Raw genomic sequence first — 16109 nt, forward strand, 5'->3', positions numbered from 1 at the left:
TCCACATGTCCCTCTCCCCCCATGATCAAGAGATGAGGGTTTCACAGGGATTCCATCTGCTCACTTCCAGATTTGCCATACTGTAATATATCTTATCTCTGGAGGATATTTGTTACTCATACATAACAGGAGAGAGATACTCTATAATCAACAGAAAACTCATAACAAATCTCAATCTTTTTATTACAAAAATGTATATAAAGTGCTCAAGTTACTCTCATTATTCCTATCCTATATATTCTCTGTTGACAAGCAGATGTGAATTAGTTATTACTCGTGGGCTACTCTAAGTTCTTGGATATGCAGGTGAAGGCTATCAGTGTTAGGAAAGAAAATGACCTGAGAATAGCCAACTTTGGGCTGCTTTAGTTCCTTCATCCCCCAGCAGATTCTGTGGCTATCTCATTTCAGACTTTTCCAGGATGTGCAGATGAGGATAAGGCAGACGCCTACATTCTGTCTTTCGATAGCTCGGAAACTGGATTTGAAATATTGTATGCCACATATCCCTTTGAAAGTGAGTTAAGATCTTGAATTGTATCCTAAAAGGTATAGGGAGAGTGTAATTGTCTTAAGATCAGCAAGGTGTGATATTAAAATTGGGATGGTTCAACTGCCACTCTGCTCTGTGGTGGTAGATTGCTTCAGTGCCGATTCTAAGTGCACTCATCACACCAACATGCCCCCCAGGGAAGATGTTTGAATGTATTTGAGAAGAAGGCCTTCCAAAAGCTTCATACTAAATGCTCAGTATTTTCATGAATGTGTCCAGAAGCTAAGACCCTTTACGAAATTGTACCCTAAACAGGCAGACTTCCATTGAGCAATAGAAGATATGGAGGAATGTGAGAAGCACCTTATCTTGCGGCCAGAACTTTGGCTGCTTCTATAGGGGCCCACAGGTTTACGTAGTTGTCAGTGAGTAGCTTTGAATAGAATGTGCATTATTGTCTTGCTGATGTGCCTTGTATGGAAATATCCTCCAACTAATGATGTGAGGTCTTGCCTTTCTGTGGCTTCTCTTAATAAAGAATCGTATGCAGTTAACATGTTTGAGCTCCAGGATTCGAAAGGCAGCTGCTGCCTCCTCAGTCTATGATGGTAGAAGCCAAGAGATTTAGGACCCTCTTAGAGCTCTTGGCAACATTGATAGGAAAGTGTATCAAGTGGCTGTGCTCAGTACTTGCATTGCCTCCTTTCAACCCTTCAGATGTTGGTGCATGTGGGAAGAGCTGTTAGAGTAGCTCCTTCAAAGTACCATGGCTTTCTATGGTTACTAGTGGATAAGATGCTGGATGTGGAAACAGATGTTCTTTTCAACCTTTTGAGGTTTTGGATACCATGTAATAAGAGAATAGCTTTGACAGTAGGATCAAGGAAGCAGTGTCTTGGTATTTTAAGGCCACTGTGCACCCTCTCAATTGCTTCTGCAGATTCACCATCCACAGTCAGGGGCTTGCGAGTGAGGAGCCAAAGAGAAATAAGATGCTTGCTCTGCATCCTCACTATTGCCCTGAGCAGCTGAAGACCCAAAATCCACAGCCCAGCCAAGACCTGGGCTTTGGATTGGAGAGTGTGTAGCTCAGATTCCAATATTGGAACCTTCTGGCTGAGTGGAGGCTGAAGTTTTAAGTAAACCATTAGCCCAGAATAGCCTTTGACACCGGGTTCTCAGCAAAGTTGGAAATGGAGAGTAAGTCTATTGGATGATACTACAAATTGCCCACCAAGAAGCATTTAGGCAGCCTCTCAACATCGGGTATTGCCACAAGAGATTTCCTCTTTTGTAAAGCCCCATGGTGTAGAACTCTGTTCTGAAAGAAACAGTGGGATATCCCAAAAAGCAGGTAAACTCACAGGCTCAACACATTCACCACCATTAAATGTACTCACAGTGAGAGATTTTTGGTGCTCAGAAATGCTGCTTCAAACTCCACAGTTCTGACAGTGATATGGTCTAGAGGGTTTTCTCAGTGCATTGAACAAGGTGCCAAACACAAAGATAAGACGACATTGTTCAGTGCTATGATTAGACAGTCTTGCTGACAACATCATTGTCTGAATTGTGGGTTTCATTTGACCATCAAAATTTTCACACTGACATTTTGGTGATGGTGAACATATATTTAGTCTGCAAGTTAAGGATAATCGATTGTTTCTTTCAGATTTGATTCATCAGAGGATTGATTTGGGTTTTGCATAATTTTGATGTGTTCCAGTAGAACCCAGTTCACCACAAATGAAAGGACAGGTTTGTACTCAAAGTATTTTATGATCCTTCAAGCAGTCAGGGGCACTGTCTCTTCCTAGACCTGTACCCACATAGACATCTCTCCTACTCCAGTGATGAATCTGATTTATGGTAGGGAAGTGCTGCCTCCAAAATCACATGCTACCTTTTGGCGTTGTCAACACTCCATAGTTTACAAAATGCCTTGCATTGGTGCGCAGGCACACCACAAGTTGAAGGTGCATATTTTCCTTACTTGGATGATTGGTTGGTCAAGAATACATCTCATGGGGATGCAGTAGAATTAATAAAAAAAAACCATCCAAGCATTGTAATTGCTAGAATGTTATCAATTATTCCAAATCCTACGTAAGCCCAAATTGGATTTACAGGAATTAAGAATATAACATAAGAAATGCCATACTGGGTAAGACAACGGTCCATAGAACCCAGTATTCTGTTTCACAGTGGCCAGTCCGGTTCACAAGTACCTGTCTGATCCCCAATAATTGATCTGTTTCTTGTAAAAACTCCAGGATAAGCACTGGCTTTCCCAAGTCTACCTGGCTAAATCCTGTTGCTGGAGTTTTCCTTTCAGGAACTTGTCAAATCCTCTTTTGAACCCCACAATCAGGCCGATACAGTACAGTGCGCTCCTTTGGAGCGCACTGTACTGTATCGGCCTGAGCGCACTGTTAACCCATCATTGGACGCGCGTTTTCGATGTGCTAGCGTTACTCCTTATTCAGTAAGGGGCCGAAAATGCGTGTCCAATCCCCCGAACCTAATAGCGTTCGCAACATGCAAATGCATGTTGATGGCCCTATTAGGTATTTCCGCGTGATTCAGAAAACAAAATGTGCAGCCAAGCCGCACATTTTGCTTTCAGAAATGAGCGCCTACCCAAATGTAGGCGCTCCAGGATGTTCATTATAAATCCAGGATGTTCATTATAAAATTCCATTATCCAAAGGCATTTTTAAACAATGTTTTCAGCTCTTTTCTAAATTTCTTTAAATCAGTCTCCTGCCTTAATTCCCTTGGAAGGCATTCCACAGAAGGGGCACTGCATAGGACATGGACCTCATCCGAATCATTTCCAATCTGTAATCTCTATTTTAAGGGACCTTCAAAAGTCCTGTTCTCCCTTTTCTTTTTTGAGAAGGGGTGACTAGAACTGCACACAATACTCAAGATGTGGTTGCACCATGGATTCATACAAAGACATTGATCTCAGTTTTCTTCTCTATTCCTTTCTAAATAATTCCTAATGTTCTATTTGCAAGATCTGAGCAATTGGTGTTTATGGGGAAACTATGACCATCCTCCTAGCTTTCTCATTGGCTGAGACAGATTTGGTTCCCGCTTCTTTGGGAGATGTCTATTAGGTATCCATTCAGGTTGGAGAACTCTCCAGTGTCTATTTAAAAATCAGGACGAGTTTTATTTTATTTAGATTTAATATACAGCCAGTATGTATGTGTGTATGTATATCTAAGTAGTTTACAGTAAAATAGTAGTGACGGCAGAAGAAGACCAAATGGTCCTTCCAGTCTGCCCAGCAAGCTTAAGATGGTGATTGCCACTCTGTGCAGGTTACTCCCATATTTCTCTTAAGGGTAGTAATTGTCGCTCTAATCAGTTATTCCCCAAACCTTATGATACTCATAAAAATTTGTAGCTAGTAACACTTTTTACTGGATGATCAGCTTTCTTGAACAGTGTTGCTTAATATTCTTTGCTTGTGGACTTAGCCGTAGAAGCAGTCATGTGCTTTTTTTCCCTTATGTCTGCATATCAGTATTCCAGACCATAGAAGTGGTGGTCTGAATCCAATTCCCCTTTCCCCCCTGCTGCTGAAAATGAGCAATATTTCAGTTGCATTTGAAGCATCAAGGCTTATTGGTTAAGGGTAGTAACTGCCTCACCAGCAAGTTACCCCCAAGCATGCTTTCTTCATTTCTTTAGGACTTGACTGATGAAGCAGTCCTATGCTTTTTCCTTTGTCTGTGTATCAGTATCCCAGACCGTAGAAGGCTGGTCCCTCGGTTGTTGTCTTAATCCAATTCCCACCCCCCCCCCCCCCCCCCCCCCCCCCCCCCGCTGTCTAAGCGCAGAGCATCTGTTAAGGGTAGTAACTGCTGTACCAGTAAGTTACCCCTTGAATGATATTCTTCATTTCCACCATCTAGCCATCTAAGCAGGAAGCAATGTTGCAGTTGCATTAAAAGCATTAAGGCTTATTGGTTAAGGGTAGTAATCTCCATGCCCTCTGCTTAGGGTAGTAACTACAGCACCAGCAAGTTACCCCCTTGTACACTTTTTTCTTATTTCCATCCTCTAGCCTTTAGAGCAGAGCTTTCCAAACTTTTCATGTTGGTGACACACTTTTTAGACAAACATAATTTCACGACACGGTAATTCAGTCTACTAGTAAACCAGAGGTTAAAGGTTAAACGAACGAAACATATTTCGACAATTTATGTATGTTTCCTTAAATATATACATAAATAAAATGTTTCACGACACAACCTATCTCATGAAAACCTTAAATTATATTAAAAATATATATTCCAAGATTCATGTTATTGTTATAATTTATGAGAAACAATAATAAAACAAATTGTCTGTCCCCCACACACTCATCTCTCTCCTCCCCCCAGCACATGTCTGGCCCCCACACTCATGTACCTCGTCTTTTTGATTGTTGCCAGTTAAGTGCTTCACTCCCTTCCATGATCACCAGACACTGCTGCTTGCAGTCAGTACTCCTCATGGCCAGGCCTCGGCAGCAGCAGCCAATGCAAGGATGGCTGGGCTCGTTCCACCCACCAAGCCCCCCAAAAAAACGTGATTGACAGCAAAAATCACCCAATAATAAGCAACCCATAAACTGAAAAAAAAAAGTGAATCTCTAGAAAAAAAAAAGCCCAAACTCGCATCAGAGTTGACCGGGCTTGCGCGACACACCTGCACACTGCAGGCGACACACTAACGTGTCCCGACACACAGTTTGGAAAGCTCTGCTTTAGAGAATCCACAGTGTTTATCCCATGCTCCTTTGAATGTTTTCATCTTCACCAGCCCCTCTGGAAGGGCATTCCAGGTATCCATCATCCTTTCTATGAAGAAATATTTCCTTATGTTGGTTCTGCGTCCTCCCCCCCCCCCCCCCCCCCCCCCGAGTTTCATTTTGTGATCCCTAGTTCTTTTGTTTCCTTTCCAATGAAAAGGTTTGAAGTTCATGCATCATTAAAACCTTTGAGGTATCTGAAGGTCTGTATCTTATCTCCCCTGCACCTCCTCTCTTCCAGGGTATACATATACATATTAAAATCCTTCTGCTTCTTCTCATAGGTCTTCTGATACAGATCCCACACCATTTTGGTTGCACTTCTCTGAACCTGTCTCTCTCTATCCTTCTTGAGATACGGTCTTCAGAAATGAACACAGTACTCCAGGTGAGGCCTCACCAAGGACCCGTACAAGGGCATTATCCCCACCTCTTTCTTACTGGTTATTCCTCTCTATGCAGCCTAACATTCTGGCTTTAGCTATTGCCTTGTCACATTTTCGTCATCTTCAGATCACCAGACAGTATTACTCCAAAATCCCTCTCTTGGTCCGTGCACATCTTTCACCCCCCATCACATATAGTTCTTTTTGGATTACCACACCCCAGTTGCATGACACTGCACTTCTTGGCATTTAATCCCAGATGCCAAATCTTTGTCCATTCCAAGTTTTCTTAAATCACTTTTCATTCTGTCTACTCCTTCAGGCATGTCCGCTTTATTTTAGATCTTAGTTATCATCCGCAAACTTTACCTTCTAAAAACAATGATAAAAAAAAATACAATATGACTAACACATTGACATGCCAGAATGGTAAGTTGATGAACTTTATGCAATCCTGAGAATACAGATCTGAATACTGAAAACAGTCAAGGTTAGTACACCAGGTCAATATCCAAGTATTCAGCCCAGGGTGGGAAAAATATGGCAAGCACAAATGAGCACGGTACAGAAAAGGATGAGTATTGTATTCAAGGAACCCAAGATCCAAAGGCTAGGAAATGCATTGGCAGGACAGATCAAAGAAAGCTGTTATGCCAGCAACGCTTTTTTTTTTTAGAGGCTGGACAGAAGGTGTTTTGATTTCAACACAATAACACTTGGATGTTGAAAGAGTAGCCTTGCAACCTCTGAATTTGTTCAGTGTGTCCTCTGTTGACTTCCAAGAAGGATTTCATGTGGAGATCCTGTGGTTTGGAGTTGGAGGATTTTTGCTGTATGGTGTGAGGGAAAGTCCTAGACACCTTCCTCCTGTTTCATGCACAAACCGCTTGAGTAACTTCTATATCTCTCTGAGTTGGGTTTGAGAACCAGGTCAGGGTTCACCCCCGTGCCATTGGTGCTTATCACCACCTTGTAGAAGATAAATTCATTTCTGTACAGCCTTTTTTTTTTGTCCATTTTATGTGGTGCTTATTTCAGCTGAAGCCACCTGCTCTGTAGTGGGACCACAGCATGGTATTTATAAAGTTGATGAAAGCTCCTTTTGAGACTCTAGGCTATCATGACTTGAAATACTTGACCTGGGTGGTTATATTTCGGTGGCAGTCATTTCAACATGTAGTTAGTGAGTTCTAGACCCTACTGATTTATCTACCTTATATAAACGTTTTCACAATATAGTGTTTCTCCCACGTCTGCTTATGTTTGTGTCTGAGTCCACAAAGGTGAATTGACATTACAGTTTTGATCGCAAGAGAGCACTATAACCTGTCTGGAGTGGACTGAAGCCCTCATAGTCCACCCAGCTTTTTGTTGTGTTTGATGCCAATAAGCTTGGAATTGCTATAGCTAAGTGCTCTAGTTCTATTTGGCTAGCAGATTACGGCTCTTGTTATATCCAAGCAGGCCTGGATTTGTTGGGGCATGTCAAGGCTCACAATGTTAGAGCCATGGCGGCATCTGTAGCCTCTGGAGATCTACATCCATGGAAGCAACATGCAAAGTTGTGATATGGAGTTCTCTCCCGATGTTCGCATCTCACTACTATTATTGATGAGGTTTTTGATATGACAGTTTGCCCACCCTGTCCAGCAGGGTCTCTGAGGTTGTACAACTCAAGTCCATTCCTTCTATGGCTCATTATTTTGGTTCTACTGACATTTACAAAAAAAAAAAAGTTAGGATGGCCAGTCTCCATCAAAAACATTTTGGACCTGTTTTGAGTTTTTGATTTCCCTTTTTTTGGATGGGGCAGTCTACAGCTTGGGATTCCCTTTATAAGAACTGATGTCCTGCTTTGCCTTGGGGAAAGTGGAGTGAGTTATTTCTGACAAGGTTATTCCAAAGACAGCTGGATTATGGTCCTCATGAAACCACCTAATCTCTCATTAGCTTTGGTTTCTCCATGCCTTAGCTTTATCATGGACTTGAGGGGCCCTGTTTGTGCTGCACACTTTCACACCCATAGAGCCATGCGAAAAGGTGTAGTTATTTCTCACGGTACTGCCGGCGGTAATGTAGAAAACTATCACCTTCAACGTTGCCGAGCCATAACCATGCCCAAACCCCTCCCACACTCCTCCCACACTCCTCATTTAAATAATACCGCCACAATGCGGCCAGAACTTTGTTAAAGTTCCATTAGGGTCATTTATCAAAATGCAATGTGGCCTTATTGCGTGCAATAACTCCTTACTGCATGCAATAATGGCCGCATTGTGGCGGTATTATTTAAATGAGGAAGGGGAGGAGTGTGGGTGGGGTTTGGGCATGGTTATGGCTCGGCAGCGTTGAAGGTGATAGTTTCTACATTACCGCTGGCAGCACCGTGAGAAATAACTACACCTTTTCGCATGGCTCTATGGGTGTGAAAGTGTGCAGCCACAATGCGGCTGACTGCACAATTTTGCCCCACCCCCCCCTTTTTTTTAAGCATAGCTCACTATTCTGCTATAAATATAGCTCCACTAAAAGAAGGGGTGGGGGTTGAAAAATATAGCAGAATGATAAATCTAGTTACATATTAGGCTTCATCTCATTGTAACCCATATGCGAGGGCAGTCATCCTGCTGGCCTCAAAGAATCCCTGTTGAAAGTGTCATGTTGCTGGTGGGCCTAGTCAAGGCCTGCCTTTAGCAAGATGTGTCAACAAGATTGATCCTGGTCATCCTTGGCCAAAACGGCTGCTGTGTACATGCTGTGCCTTGACTTGTCTGCATGTGTGGGACTTTTTAAAGGGGTCTCCCAAGCCAGTTGGATCAGTTCTATTGACTGTTAATCCACCAAGTATCTGAGACCTCCGAGATGAGAGCATCCCTGTAGTGGTGCAGGAAGCTGGAAATTCTACAAGTGAGTCTCACTACTTGTTCCACCGCATCAAATGACTTTTTTTTTTTTTTCTGATGCCTCTGCCAAGGGATGGGGGGCACACACTGGTACAATGTGGATTTTAGGATTGTGGTCTCCAGTAGTCTTCTGCAAATCAAGCACTTAGAGCTGTGAACCATTTGCTATGTTGAGTGCTTTTTTATATCTTTATTTTTATCTTTATTACACATTTATGTATCTCCTGATGCTCTCTGTGATTTACAATAGTTACATACATAAAATCAAAACATGAAAAGTTTTTATATGCATTTATTTAAGCAGCCCTCTTTACATTTATTAATGAAAATGGGATCCAGATTTTGGCCAGGTAAGAGCAAGTTTAAAAAATGAATGCTTTCTCTTTTTCCCACAGAAGTCAAGAATTGTTTTACTCCTGGGGGAATTCTGTGCAGAAAAATTTTAAATTCTGTAGAGCGACATTGTGTCATGTTGTTCAGAACAAGATTTTGCTTTTATTATGAAAGTTTATTTCAAGAATTTAAATGCTCTATTCCATGGACAGAAAGTTCGACTGTTCCTGGATTTGGCCAGACCCACTCAAAAAAAAAAGGCAAAAAGAGTTCTTGCTACTAAAGCCTGAAGTAACAGCGATTGGGGCGACGTTTTTATTGCGTTACCCATGTCACTGTATTGTAAAAAAGTCCAATAACACTTTTGTTTTCTTTATGCCTGAACATCTGAAGCAGTTTCTTGTAAGTAGACGACAGGACAGTACCATTGAATAGATCTAGGACATGAAGGAATGTAATTGGACCGCCTGTCTGTGAAGTCTGTCTTTAAAGGTTATTGTTGCAATGCGTGTTCCTCTTAACGAATAGAAAATACTCTTCCAAATTTTCTTTTTTTTTTGGGGTTCAATAGTAATGCAGAGATTTTATATCTCTTATAAAGTGATGTAGTGTATGTCTTTAAAATATTTCTTATTATTACTGTAACCAAATTTGATGCAAAGTGTATTCTTTGTTTAATTATTGTATAATTTTCAGAAATAAAAAATAATAAATTTTTTTTTAATTCTGCACGCACACGTTCTAAACTCTTTAAAGCTGTGCACGTTTGTCAAAATAACACTTTTTAAAAAAATGTTCAGTCATATGCTTTCTCTCACATACCATCTGTCACACACGCTCTGTCTCCCCACATACAACACTCACTTGCGCACGCACTCTCACACACACACTCGCAGATAGACACCTACCCATCCACACCAGCTTACAACAAACACATGGGCTCACACATACACTCTCAGGGCCTGGGCCTCTTTTTCAGCCGCCAGCAGGATGAGATCCTCTGGCAGGCCCTGGGTTCTCTTTCACCATGGTGGGGGTGGCGTGAGAGGGAGGTAAACAGGAACAAGAAGCAGAAGTCAAAGGAGGATTCACATCTCCATCTGCTCTAGGCCAGGGGCAGCAACCCATGACATTGCATGGCACTGGACAGCTGAGCAATGACCTCTGCTGCTACTGAATCAGGAAACTAGCTCCAAGCCTCCCATGCAGCAGCAGGAGTTGCATTTAACCAAACATCTTCAGCTGCTGTGGGGCCAGTCTCACACAGCAGATGTTTGGTTAAATGCAGCCTCTGCGGGGCTGTCCAGTGCCAGAGCATACATGTCATACTGCAGACCTCTGGCCCAGAACAAATGGAAATATGAATTCCCCCCCCCTCCCATGACCTCTGCCCCTGTCCCCCATTCACCTGTTCTTGACCTCTGCCTCTGTCCTGTTCACCTGCTTTCCCCTCATACCTCCCCTCCCTCTCACCAATTGTGTGGAGCTTGCTAACCTTGCCCATGCTGCGCTGCCTCTGCTCCCTGTGCAAACATCGCCCGTGCCTCGATGCTTCCTCTTCTGGCAAGCGAGCATGCTAGCGTAGCTGTCTTGGAGACAGTGTAGCAGAGATTGCTATGCTTGGTGAGGGAGGAAATCTGCAGGAAGGGAGAATTCTGTGCAAATTCTGCATTAGTGCAGAATTCCTCCAGGGCTAAAATTGTTTACATGACACCAGTAGGAAAATATCAAGTCTAAAATAGACTCTTGTGGCATTTTGGAATAGTTTTTATGTAGGATTCAATATAGTGAAAAGCCTCAATATTATGGTGTTAACATTTTAAACTATCATTTTATAGAACTGGTAAAACTGAAAACAAAAGTGATTCATTTTTATTTTCTTTACTTACACTCCCTTGAGTTTTTGGGCTTTGTTTCCTTTTCTAAAAAAAAAAAAAAAAAAAAAATAGGGAAGAGCTGTTTAAGGAAAGGGACACTTTAAAAAGAAGTTAGTAATATTTTCTAATATTTAATATAGGTTTGTTGATGAGATGTTTGAATTGCATTGTTCAGGACTTCAGTGAGATTGACCACTTTTAATTTGGGGGGCACTTACAGGAGCTGAAAAACTTGATTCCAAAGTCAGCAGTAGGAACTCTGTCTGCTAATTCCAGCAATGTGATTGAACTGATTATTGAATCCTACAACGTAAGTACATTATAATCTTTTTCTATGGTTTTCATCAAGTGTGCATATTTCTAAATCTGCTTCAGCACACATACTTTAGTACGAAGTCAATTTATCAAAGCATGACATAGCCAGTTCAGTAGAAAAGTTTAGTAAAGTGATTTTTGGGTGAAGGCTTATTTTCAGAAACCTTTTTGATAGAAAAAATACTAGTATATTTACTTTTTTTTTTAATTCTTCAAGATTTCTGCAATTCATTGATTATCATATTTCTCTGCTGTCAGCCCAGCTGCAGCAGTTATCTGCGTGCCGTGTATGTGCATGAATTTGTCTCTGTGTGTGTAAGTATATCTAGCTCTGTGTTCTGCTTAAAGATGGCACTATGGAGGAGTCTCTGCAGCCTCCTGCTGTGACACAGGCACGTTGGTTAATTTCAGAAGCTACTGGGATACTGCATCATTGTGATGAGCCCAGGGATCTATGTATCCCCCCCTCCCCATCTCTTTTTTTTGGGGGAGAGACTGGAGCTTTCAGTGCTTCCATAGCTCTTCTTTTTGCCTTACGAGTTCTCTCCATGTTTGTACTGCCTGCTCCGCCAAAGATGATGCACCTCAAAATATATATATATATTTTTTTTTTATTAATGTGGGTGTTCCTTGGGCTTGCAAAAGTTGGTAATTATTGGTTTATGGTATTAATGTGTCTGACAGACCCTCCTATACAGTCTGAATATCGTCTTATACATGTTCTAAACTTTTGTTTATAACTGGTAAATATTTTTGTATCTCCCAGATACTTTCAGTCCAAAAATATTTTGGGGGACTTAAGCTAAATATTCTTATATATTTATCCAGTTTATACATTTTCTGTTTTGTTAGAAGCCTATTGAAAAGTAATGAAGAATTCCACTTTGCTAAAAGTCATTGATGCATTTTAAGAAGAAACATTTGTTTTAGTCTCTGTCTTCAGAAGTCATCTTGGAAAACAGTAAATTGCCAGAAGGAGTAACAATAAACTATAAATCGTATTGTAAAAATGGGGTGAATGGCACTGGGGAGAATGGAAGGAAATGTTCCAACATTTCAATTGGAGATGAGGTGAGTTAATGGTCAATTTTTATTAGTTGGCTTTCTTGCTTTGCTATGTATTGTATAATGTATTTAATTTTTGTAGGCAACAGTGACAGATATAGCATCAGCTGTGTAAGAACCTATGGGAGTAGTTTTCAATAGCATGTTTAAGTGCATAAGATCCAGTTTTAAGTGTGTGAATCCTTTTGCAAATTACCCCCCTATGCATAATAGGTACTACAGACTCTTAGATGAGCCTTGTTATGGTACTTTGGATTGGAAGCCTAATAGTTACCAGTTACCGTTTTGTTTTGTACAGGTGCAATTTGAGATTAGTGTGACAGCTCACAAGTGTCCAAAGAGAGGACAGAATGAGACCATTAAAATCAAGCCCCTGGGTTTCACTGAAGAAGTGGAGATTATCCTTCAGTTCATCTGTGAGTGCAAATGTCAGGAGACAGGAATCCCAGAGAGCCCAGATTGCCACTATGGAAACGGAACTTTTGAGTGTGGAGCTTGCAGGTGATTCCAGTTTTGTCATACCCTGCGATAGGTCAAATGGTTTGTTTAATAGTGAATCTTTTGGTTTTAAACATTTTAAATGTTTTATTTTTGGCCTAGCATTATGGGGTTTTCTTATACTGAAATCCTATTTTAAAGGGAATGGATGGTTGAGAGAATTGCCACAGTTACGGAGCTTTTAGCTCATCAGTAAAAATGCAGTGCCTGACAGTAGTGACTGAAAATCATCGTCTGAAAGATGTTTTATAGTTTGAGTTCACTCCTCACTGGGTATGTACCCACATCACTAAGAACCAGCAGAACAGTTCGGCATGAATCCAGCATCATACTTTGCAGTCTCTACAAAGAGGCCAAAGTTTGAACAGGGTTAGATAGGGGAATAGCCTAGTGGTTAGAGCAGTGGGCTACGAACAAGGGAGCCAGGGTTCAGATCCCACTGCTGTTCCTTCTGACCTTGGGAAAGTCACTTTACCTTCCATTGCCTCGGGTTCAAACTTAAATTGTAAGCTCTCTGGGGATTGGGAAATACCTACAGTACCTAAATGTAACCTGCTTTGAAAGTGCCTGAAAAGCGGAATATAAATCAAACTGAATTACCCTCATCCTTGGAGCAGAGTTGAGGTATAGTTGCAACCCATGTGGGGAAGCTTAACTGGTTACTGACCTGTTGATAAATGGAGTATTTTAGTTTCTATTACTGCCAATCCAACACCTTTCACTAACACTAAATTCACTAGAAAATTTTTGAAAAATCTGGCTTGAAACCTTTTGAAGTTTTCTACTGTTTTCAGCTGAATTTGGTTGCTTAACCAAAACTTAGTCCTAAAGTTGCTTCCAGGATATTGAAAATTAACAATAACATTGCCCCAGACAACTGACCCAGCTATAGAGGGTCTACAGTGTGTACAGAGCCTGCCACATCTGTTGTTAACTTTGAATATTGAATTATATTGTGCCAAAAATGACATTTTTGTTTCCTGAGGTAACTGTTCTTATTGATTTAATAAAATATCCAGTGTATTAGGTCAATTTTCATTTAAACTTACAGCCAAATCATTAGCTGTCAATTTTCAGTTTAAAGTTGATTGAGCAATTTGTATGAAGAAAATTGATTAATCGAAATGCTTTATTTTTGGTCCTCAAAATAGGTGTAATGAGGGCCGTATTGGTAGACTATGCGAATGTAGTACAGATGAAGTGAACAGTGAAGACATGGATGCATACTGCAGAAAGGAAAACAGTTCTGAAATCTGCAGTAACAATGGAGAGTGCATTTGTGGACAATGTGTGTGTAAGAAGAGGGAAAACACTAATGAGATCTACTCTGGCAAATACTGTGAATGTGACAACTTCAACTGTGACCGATCTAATGGCTTGATTTGTGGAGGTAAAGAATGAGTTTTCAAACCTTATTTCAGTTGCGACTTCTGGAAATCTCCTTTGACTGGTAGCATCTTGGGATGCAGAAGCGCTGGGAAAGCTGCCTTTGAGCACTTCCTGTGGTGCTTCAGTCTTGCAGGCAGTGGAACTCCTAGTGGTGCAGGGTATCTACTAAACAGACTGAATATCATGGGGTAAAATAAATTATCTAAAGTTAGGGCCCTTAGTGTGGCATTTGGTCATTGGTGGATTTTTAAACCTAAACCAAATAGAAGCTAGTAGTTTAAGTTTGTTTATAAAAAAAAAAAAAAAACAAAACGTTTTGGGTTAATGTGGTAGACTCCATTCCTCTTAAAAGAATAAATGTAACAAACCAGTTAAAGGTGCCATGGTTGAGTCTTCCCCATGATAAATCAGAGTGAAAGTTCTGATGAAGGTCTTGTGATAAGACAAAAATAATTTCTAATTTTAACTAAATATGCATTATTCATTTTAGTTCCTTTTGATATACAGTAAAAGCACCATTACCTAGAACTCAACCAACCAAAATGTTTAACTTGCATCTTGCTGGGGAACTTTTTTTTAAATATTTCTGCCAAGAATGCTAATCAACATTGAGGAGCATAAGTTTTGTTTTTTTTTTTTCCTCAGCTCTGTTCCCCTCCTGTAACTTGCAGGCTGCTGCCTGCAGCAGGAAGCAGGGTGTTCAGATATCCAACATATGTGATTAGCTGACCTAGAATATTCCCCATGCATGGTGGATAATGCTGTTTTTTTTTTCTTTTAGCACGGGGGAAGGGATGGTATCCTTTGTATATGTGGATTTAGTGAATTCACTGTTAGCTGCTGCTTGTTCCATGATTGCATGCCTATTTTTAGTATATTTTGTTCCAAAAAGAGTATTTGTTTTGTAACATCAACCAACCCTTAATTTATAGGCAATGGTATTTGCAAATGCAGAGTGTGTGAGTGCTTCAGTAACTTCACTGGCAGTGCCTGTGACTGCTCTCTGGATACTGCATCATGTGAAGCATCAAATGGACAAATTTGCAATGGCAGAGGAACCTGTGAGTGTGGACGATGTAAATGCACAGATCCGAAGTTCCAGGGAGCCACCTGTGAAATGTGTCAGACCTGCCCTGGTGTCTGTGCTGAGCACAAGTAAGTTATGAACAATTAATGCTGTAGCTTAATTTTAAATAATTTGCTACAATATTTTGATAAGTAATGTGAGACCTGTTAGATGCTGTATAAAGAAAAGATTTCCAAATTGTTTTGCCAGAAAATTGTTTCACTAGCAAGCCAGAGCTGCCACTGCCTGTGGTAATGTCGTTTTCTATCCTGTACTATTCTACCGCACCAACCCTTCCTGTGCCATTTCCTCTAGCTGTCAGAGGAAGTCTGTGAGCAGTGTCTCTCAATTGCTGCTGCTTCCTTCTCTGCTGGCTTCCCTCTGCAGACTGTGGGGCACTGTATGGTTCCGACTGCACAACAGATGAGGAAGCAATAGCTAGAGGAGGATTGCGAGGGGAAGGGATTGTCCTTTTGGGAGAGTGAGCATTCCTCAGTGCTGTCTACAGGATGCTTGGGAATTGGGGAGAACATTGAGAGGAGAGGGACTGGATTAGGCAGCAGAGTAGTTCTTCAGTCTGATTTTCTCTGTTTGCTGTAAAGTTACCCTATTCCCTTCCCTTCTGATCCTGTAAGACAGAAGAAAAGGGACTGGATTAGGGAGCAAAGTGGCACTTTTCTATTAGGTTTGCTCCTGTCTGTGGCTCTACCCTCCCCTCTTGTTCCCTTCTTCCTGCCTGCAAGGTGCTGGAGCAGGAAGCAGAGGGCTGCTCTTTGAGATATTCCTTGCAGTACTTCCGTGTGCCTGTGCCTATGGAGGGGGAGAATAGGGTCTGTCCCAGGGCCAGGGAATAGGGAGAATGCTAGGTGAGGTCTTGGGGATAAGAGGTGTCATTCCTGGAGGAGGAAAAGATATAAAGTGTACATGTAAGAGAATGTGGTATGGATAGTGAAAGAGAGGAAACTAATGCATTT

At 41.2% G+C, this 16109-nt stretch overlaps 1 protein-coding gene across 3 annotated transcripts in view; it reads left to right on the forward strand.

Moving 5' to 3' along the window:
* The window catches only part of ITGB1 (integrin subunit beta 1), a 229203-nt gene that overhangs the window by 148963 nt on the left and 64131 nt on the right, over positions 1–16109 (forward strand). For all 3 annotated transcript variants that reach the window (XM_029588582.1, XM_029588585.1, XM_029588584.1), the window contains 5 exons: positions 11023–11112; positions 12048–12188; positions 12481–12683; positions 13832–14070; positions 15002–15224. In XM_029588582.1, the coding sequence (XP_029444442.1) occupies positions 11023–11112; positions 12048–12188; positions 12481–12683; positions 13832–14070; positions 15002–15224 (896 nt within the window). The remainder of the gene's footprint in view (positions 1–11022; positions 11113–12047; positions 12189–12480; positions 12684–13831; positions 14071–15001; positions 15225–16109) is intronic.

This window comes from Rhinatrema bivittatum, chromosome 2 (assembly GCF_901001135.1).
Source record: "Rhinatrema bivittatum chromosome 2, aRhiBiv1.1, whole genome shotgun sequence".
Taxonomy (NCBI): Eukaryota; Metazoa; Chordata; class Amphibia; order Gymnophiona; family Rhinatrematidae; genus Rhinatrema; species Rhinatrema bivittatum.